General features: G+C 44.2%; 1 protein-coding gene across 1 annotated transcript; it reads right to left on the bottom strand.

Moving 5' to 3' along the window:
* Window positions 1-1783: 1783 nt before the first annotated feature.
* nog3 (noggin 3) lies at window positions 1784-4482 on the bottom strand. The gene has a single exon (XM_069664574.1). The coding sequence runs from the start codon at window positions 3226-3228 to the stop codon at window positions 2557-2559; it is 672 nt and encodes a 223-aa protein (XP_069520675.1). The 5' UTR covers window positions 3229-4482; the 3' UTR covers window positions 1784-2556.
* Between the last annotated feature and the right edge of the window lie 3018 nt (window positions 4483-7500).

Here is a 7500-nt window from a genome sequence, read left to right as displayed (position 1 = left end):
TTCTGTTTTCCTTTGTGCATTTCTGTGTTTTTTAGTGCATTTCTGATTTTTTTAGTGCATTTCAGTTTTTTTGTCCATTTCTGTTTTTTTAGTGCATTTCTGTTTTCCTTTGTGCATTTCTGTTTTTTTTAGTGCATTTCTGTTTTTTAGTGCATTTCTGTTTTCCTTTGTGCATTTCTGTTTTTTTAGTGCATTTCTGTTTTTTAAGTGCATTTCTGTTTTTTTAAGTGCAGTTTTTTTTTTTTTTGTGCAGATCTGTTTTTTTAGTGCAGTTCTGCTTTATATTAGTGTATTTCTGTTTTTTTAAGTGCATTTTTATTTTTTAGTGCGAGTCTGTATTTGGATGAGTGTTCTATATTTGCTGTACGTTTCCGTATAAATAGTGTGTTTCTGTATTTGTAGCACTTCCTGTATTTGGTTGCCTTTTCCGTGAGTGGAACACGTTTTTGTATTTGGATATGTTTCATGTTTTTGAGTGCGTTTCTGTATTTGAAGTGCTTTTCTGTGGTTGCAGTGCTGTATTTGTCTCTTTTTGAGTGCGTTTCTGTATTTGAAGTGCTTTTCTGTGGTTGCAGTGCTGTATTTGTCTCTTTTTGAGTGTATTTCTGTATTTGCAGTTACTTTGTCTTTAACTGACAGATTTTTAGTCCAACAACAATCTGACCATCTGCAAGTAATGAAATGATCTCCAACAAAATATCACACTGTGAACAAACACTGTGCATTTGTGTTTTTTAGTGCATTTCTGTTTTCTAGTGCATTTCTGTCTTTTTGTACATTACTGTTTTTTAGTGCATTTCTGTTTTTTAAGTGCATTTCAGTTTTTTTAAGTGCAGTTTTGTTTTTTTTAGTGCAGATCTGTTTTTTTAGTGCAGTTCTGCTTTATATTAGTGCATTTTTATTTTTTAGTGCGAGTCTGTATTTGGATGAGTGTTCTATATTTGCTGTACGTTTCCGTATAAATAGTGTGTTTCTTTATTTGTAGCACTTCCTGTATTTGGTTGCCTTTTCCGTGAGTGGAACACGTTTTTGTATTTGGATATGTTTCATGTTTTTGAGTGCGTTTCTGTATTTGAAGTGCTTTTCTGTGGTTGCAGTGCTGTATTTGTCTCTTTTTGAGTGCGTTTCTGTATTTGAAGTGCTTTTCTGTGGTTGCAGTGCTGTATTTGTCTCTTTTTGAGTGTGTTTCTGTATTTGCAGTTACTTTGTCTTTAACTGACAGATTTTTAGTCCAACAACAATCTGACCATCTGCAAGTAATGAAATGATCTCCAACAAAATATCACACTGTGAACAAACATAAAAAATCTGAATTGTGTTCTTTTGCACATTTTGTCCTTCATGCTGCTTTTGAGAGTTTGTGGAAATGAAGTTTCGACTGTAACAAAGCAGAACATGTGTTCCACCACCTTTCTTATTCTGAAGAGGAACCTGTTGGGAAAGTGTCTGACTGATTCAAACCTCCTTCACAGGTAATCAAATGATGTTTTTTCACCAGCTCAAGGTCTCTGTGTCGACTGTGACTTTATTTCACACAACTTTAAGAAAAAAAAATCAGGTTGTTGGTTAACATCCAGAAGCTTACGGATGTAAAGCACCATTTCCCAGGGTGCATTTCAGCTGTGTCGAATCAGAGTGCTCTGAGCTGAAGCTTCACAAAAAAACTAAACTTTGTGATTCTGAATCAGTTTTTAGTGAACGTAGCAGGTTTGTTTCTGTATTTACAACAGCTCAGATAAACACCTCTTCTAATTAGCAACAGCAGCTGAGGCTCATGGGTACCGTAGTTTTTAGATCTGTCTGCCAAACTGACAACAAAGAACAGGTGAAAGTACAAAGGTCTGATTAGATGTGATGTTTTTTTATGAATTAAATCAGCTGAAACAAAAAGTCGATTAAGTCACGTTTTTAGAATGTCCTTTTTTATTTGACAGCATGTGAAGATTCAAACTGACATTTTGTTGAACAGTGACGTCTGGATGAGAAGATTTAGTCTCTTTCAATGATTTTAATCATCTGTGTCAGATTTGTTTCATCTTAACTCATCAGCTTTTAAACAGTTTATTTCTGAATTCTTCATATTTTTGCCCATAAATTCATTAAAAGTCCTTCAGAATGAACATTATAAATATAAACAGATACAAATACAGTAGATTTGATTATATTAATAATACTGACCTTCTTTTATACAAAGTTCTGTCATAAAATAAAATACAAACATGTACATCAAATATACATTCTTACACTCTTACAGTCTCTGTAAAAAATGCCCATTTTTAACAAGTCAACGATCAAATTTGAACTGATTTTACAAAACAGAACTGAGTTTTTAGTTCAGTTTTTTTTTTTAACAAACAGATTTTAAAAAGTTGTTTTGATGTGAAATTAACTTTTTAAATCTCGTTGATGTCAAATTTCTTCACTTGGTCTCAAAATAAAAGTTTCCTGACTTGTGAGGAGTTTAAAGCTGGTCAAGTTCGGCCTGTTTTTCTGCCTGTGTATAAAAATACTCATTAACTGTATTGAGTCCATGTTGGAAGCAGCAGAGAGTCGCTCTCAGTTCGTGCACGAGCATTTGCACTCGGATATAATGGGGTACTGAACATGTATCCAGCCGCACTTCAGACCCCCCTTTTTCTGCAGGCAGCGCCATCGCAGGATCGTAAAATAAGTCGATTTGGCAGGTTTGCAGACCATCCCTTCAGGGACCGAACAAGACCGCTTATTGTAGCAGCTCCCCACCTTCACGTAGCGCGGCCAGAATCTGCTGCCCAGGTCGTTCCATGCGTAAACAACCGGGCACAGTGCGTAAGACCACAGCCACAGTTGCAGCCTTCTCCGGAGTTTTTTACTCGGCTTCTGTTTCTTGCCGTGCTGGACCTCGAACTCCATGGCCCGGATCTCTTTGGGCATCGCCCCGGAGAGCTTCTGCCGCAGGTCCGCCTCGCTCAGCTCCTCGTTCCCCGCGTGCTTCTCCTCCGGCGCAGTGACGGACATGAAGCTCGGGTCGAATTGGCTGCCCAGGGTGCTCCTGAGCTCCGTCTCGTTCAGGTCCTTCTCCCTAGGGTCCAGCACTGGGTCCGGGTCCTCCTTCAGGTCCACAACGGGCAGAGTGTCACTGGGGATGGGCCGGAGCAGAAAGTAGTGTTGGCACATGCCCTCCTCGATCCTGAAGCCCACAGAGAGAACGAGCATAAACACAGCCAGGAAATAACAGGAGTTATCCATCTCCTCAGAGCTCCAGGTGAGACAGGCAGAATATTCAGAGATAATCCTCCCAGAAGAAACAGGAACGCGCCCCGGGTTTCCCTCCGAGCGTCTGTCTGGAGGGAAGGTGTCCAAGTGTGAGCTGAGAGCGCGCTCAGACGCACCACTCACTCCGGGGGAGTAACCGCGGCGCGACACGCTCAGAAACTTCTCAGCAACTTTCAGACGGCTGGAAAAGAGGTGGGAGGAGGAGAGGGGTTTCCCGGGTAACGTCACAGTCCATGACCCGGACCCCAGCTGGAGAAGATACGGACTCAGCCCCGACCTTCCTCGGTCAGCAGGTCCCGGTGAGACAGCTCTGCGGCCCGCAGGTCGCTGCTCTCAGTCCGCATGTTGGCGCGCTAGCTCCTGCTGCTGCTGCCTCTGGTCCTCCTGCAGCCAAACTGAAGGCGCCTTTTGGCTGCACTCAAATATCCAACAGGGCGGTGATGTAAGCTCGAGAGAAAACTCCCCCCATCCCACAAAAACACGCACAGTTTTTACGCACAAGCACGCACACATTAGTATGTGGATGATAATGCTGATGAGGGGTAGTAGTGGTTTAGAGTGGTAGTGGATATAGCAGCAGTATTGTCAAACCGTCATATCAAGATCAAAGTGTAATCAACAATAACAATAAACACGATTTGACAAGAGGATTAAATGTTTTGTAAGTAAGCATTCAGGAAATGTTGGGGAAAAACTACAACAATGCCTCTGAAATGTAGTTCAGTAAAGTAAGATAATGAAAATACTCAAGAGTCAATATTAATTGTGATTCTTTTGTTTATGTCGTTAGAAATTCCACCGACAGAACAAACTGAGGAGTGTTAGTCGCAGTGTTAGTGCTGTGGTCTGGTTTGTGCTGCAGTGCACACTGGAAGAGGCTTGTGAGAGAAACATCATCTGCAGAGCCGGAGAGAACTCCAAGAGCTAATACATGTTTCAATGTGTCAGTTCAACATCACTGCAGTGAACCCTCCGGAGTTGTCGCGGTGCCTGCCTCCTGTTTATTGTGTTGACTTTCTAACCGTCTCTCTGCTCGATGCTCTCACTGTGCGTCTGACTGATCCAGCTCCTGCAGCAGAGCTTCTCTTCATCACTCTGAGTCTTCTGCTTATTCCCATCATACAGGTGATTTATGACTTTTCATTAAGTTCAACTCGGCACGGACACTTCAAGTGATCCGAGCAGATTTACTGAGGAGAAATAAATCCATCTCATTCACACAGTAAAGATAAAAACCTTTCTCAGCCTCAAAATGTAGAAAATCTTCAGTTTGTGGGAAAAAGTCAGACGTGAAAATAAACTTTGATCATGCAACATTTTCATTGCAGTGGTTCAGTCTGTTTCACTTCCACAGGGCTTTTAGTTTTATTCATTGAGGGGTTTAACAGATTATTAGATTGATGTGAATTTGAGATTACACGAGGCTGAAGTTCTGAAAGAGCCTTTTTTAGCAGTAAAGGTGTTGTGATAATAATACGTTTATCCCGTCAGCCAGCGCATGCAGCCTGGCAGCAGATAAAGACACTTAAACGTTCACACTTCTTTCAGTGAGTCAGCGAGCAGCAGCTCAGCCTCCTGCTGCACAACCTGCCGGTATGTTTGCTCATGTTGTAAAGGCTGAATTACGAGGCTGATAAAAAACAACTCTTGTCTCAAACGCTCCTGCAGAAGAGGTCGGGCGGAGATAAAGGAGCGACTGTGCAGGTCTGAACCGCACTGAGCCCGGGACAAACAGCCCCTGAACGTGTGGAGCTGGTTCCTGTCGGGTTAATGCGTCCACGCGGGGCCGTAACAGTGCAGCATGTGGTGTGACCTGCGACCAGCGGCGGCTTTCTGTACTCTGGGAGGGCAATTAGTGACACGTCCGCCTCTCAGGAGAACACGCACTGATAAAATCACGTGGCAGGCCGGAGACTGAGGGGAGCTGTAATGGTTTGTGGGTGAGGAGACGTCGAGGTTCAGACCCCCAAAGATCCCAACACTGTCCTTACAGATCATCCTGACTGAGATGAGCCTTCAGAGAGACACACGAGCTCACAGCCTGCAGAGGTCTGAGCAGGTTTGGTACTTCTCTGTATCCAGGATGTTCCAGGCGGGCTTTACAATCTGTATCAACTCCTTTTATCTGTATGCCGTGTATGCACTCCCCAGAAAATCCTTTACTGGAGAAAAAATGGAAGAAACTTCAGGAACCGCGAAAATGTGACCTCGCTTGTACCAACAGAGGCTGTAACACGTGGAGTAAAATCATGACAAAATGTGATACTAACCTTTAGGCACAGTGTTTCTTTCTCCACGGGGGCCGTCTGCTACTTTCAGGGCTCAGCGGTGACTTTTCTGGGAACCTGAAGTCCTCAAGGCCTCCAGATCCACCACAGCGTGACCTGGAGTCCCCCGAGGGTCCTTCTCTGTGACCCTGATATGGAAGTGAAGGATGAAAGGTTCACAAAGAGACAGGAAGTCTTATCTGAGCCGCCAACTTCCTCTCCACAGAGATATGACAGTTTAACGGCGCCCGTCACACACAGTCACATCAGCCAGCCAGAAAATTACCCACACACAGCAGACGGGAGGGTCGGGGGGGTCGGGGGGGAGAAGAAGTAAAGTTTGGTGAATGAAGGAGTAAATCTTGTACCTCAGTCTTGGACCTACCTGAGCTGATTGAATGAACCTGTGCAGAAGAGATCCTGAGATCCTGCAGGTGTCTGAGGTCCGACGCTGAAAATGTTTCAGTTAAAGTTTAAAATAAACCTTTGTGGGTTTTTCATGTACGGGCTGTGTCATATGACATATGGTACAAGAGATACACAACAAGCATGATGACATGACTTCTGGGTCTATCCTGGGGTCTCCTGTGTTCCACAGGAGGATCCTGATCAGATGCTGAACCACCTCAGCTGGCTCCTTTCTTCTCCTGACTTCCTGACGTTGCATCAGAAACCGTCAAACCAAACTCCATTCAGAAAACAGTCATTTTAAAGCCGTGTTCTTGTCGTCTCACAGACAGACCTGACAGAGCATGAACTCAGCCTCTTTACAAACCTGCCTCCTGATGTAGTTCTCTCAGCATCCTGATGTAGTTCTCTCAGCATCCTGATGTAGTTCTCTCAGCATCCTGATGTAGTTCTCTCAGCATCCTGATGTAGTTCTCTCAGCATCCTGATGTAGTTCTCTCAGCATCCTCTCAGCCTGTTTATTGTCATTAAATCTCAGTAACATGTTTGTTGTGGCTTCATCGCGCTGTAGTGAGACAGATCTCAGCCCACCTGTGACTTGCTAGATACAGTGAAACTGCCACTCAGTGAGACAGATGGACAGGCGCTCCACAGCTGAGACAGAACGCTGGTAGTTGGTGTCCATCAGAGAAATCCTGGTACTGATCCAAGCTAACAGCTCATCACACTGGGCACTGGTCAGCCTGAAGGAGCTGGAGGAGGAGGAGGGGAGGCTAACCAGCTGTGAGAGAGGACAGGAGATCATATGAACACAGAGAGGATGGAGTTTGGTTCTCAGTCTTATTCTGAGGAGAGAACATTAAGGCTTCTGTGATTAACCAACAGGAATAAATATGAATGAACTTTGAACTCTCTTGCAGCAGAAATGCTCTCCCATCATGAGCGAGCAGTCCACCGTTTCCTGGCTGAGAAGCTCCGACTGGGAGCTTCTGCCTGTCGTCCAGACTCCTGTAAGCGTTTCCATCACACGTATGTTGGACTCGGTTTGATGGTGAAGCAGGTCGTTTCATTCTCCGTCTTGACTTTGACTCGTTGAACCTGTAAAAACTCGGTTCTGTTTCTGAGTCGACCTTCGAGGTAAAAACATCACGTCAGAGTCCAGCGATCACATCCACTTATCATCAAAAGACTCGTGCTGCCATTACCATTTTCCACAGATTCCAGTCTGAAGACGGACACACACACACACACACACACACACACACACACACACACACACACACACACACACACACACACACTCACATGTTTTGAATCAGATTTCTCTTTGATTTTCCAGAACACGGCGGTGATACGGCCCAGCGCCGTGGATCAGTGGCTTCCAGCGGGACCCGTCCACTTCAGTGTGCGTTAGTCCCTCTGATGTTAGCATACGACGTTAGCTTAATCTTAATAGTGCATCAGAGGGCCTCCCAGGGCGAGGGACAAACAGACGGCTGCTCCGTTCGTGACCCGCTCAGATAAAAACTGAGAACTGTTTGTTGTTTCTGTAATTCGCCCCACAAGTAAG

Source organism: Semicossyphus pulcher, unplaced genomic scaffold (genome assembly GCF_022749685.1).
Source record: "Semicossyphus pulcher isolate SPU_LCO1_2020_fin unplaced genomic scaffold, fSemPul1.0.p SCAF_16, whole genome shotgun sequence".
Taxonomy (NCBI): Eukaryota; Metazoa; Chordata; class Actinopteri; order Labriformes; family Labridae; genus Semicossyphus; species Semicossyphus pulcher.
The sequence above is the reverse complement of the archived record's forward strand: the minus strand, read 5'-3'. Positions and strand labels throughout refer to the sequence as shown.

What these genes read in the sequence shown, in the direction of transcription:
- nog3 (XM_069664574.1), bottom strand. Translation starts at nt 3,228, where the DNA reads ATGGATAACTCCTGTTATTTCCTGGCTGTGTTTATGCTCGTTCTCTCT.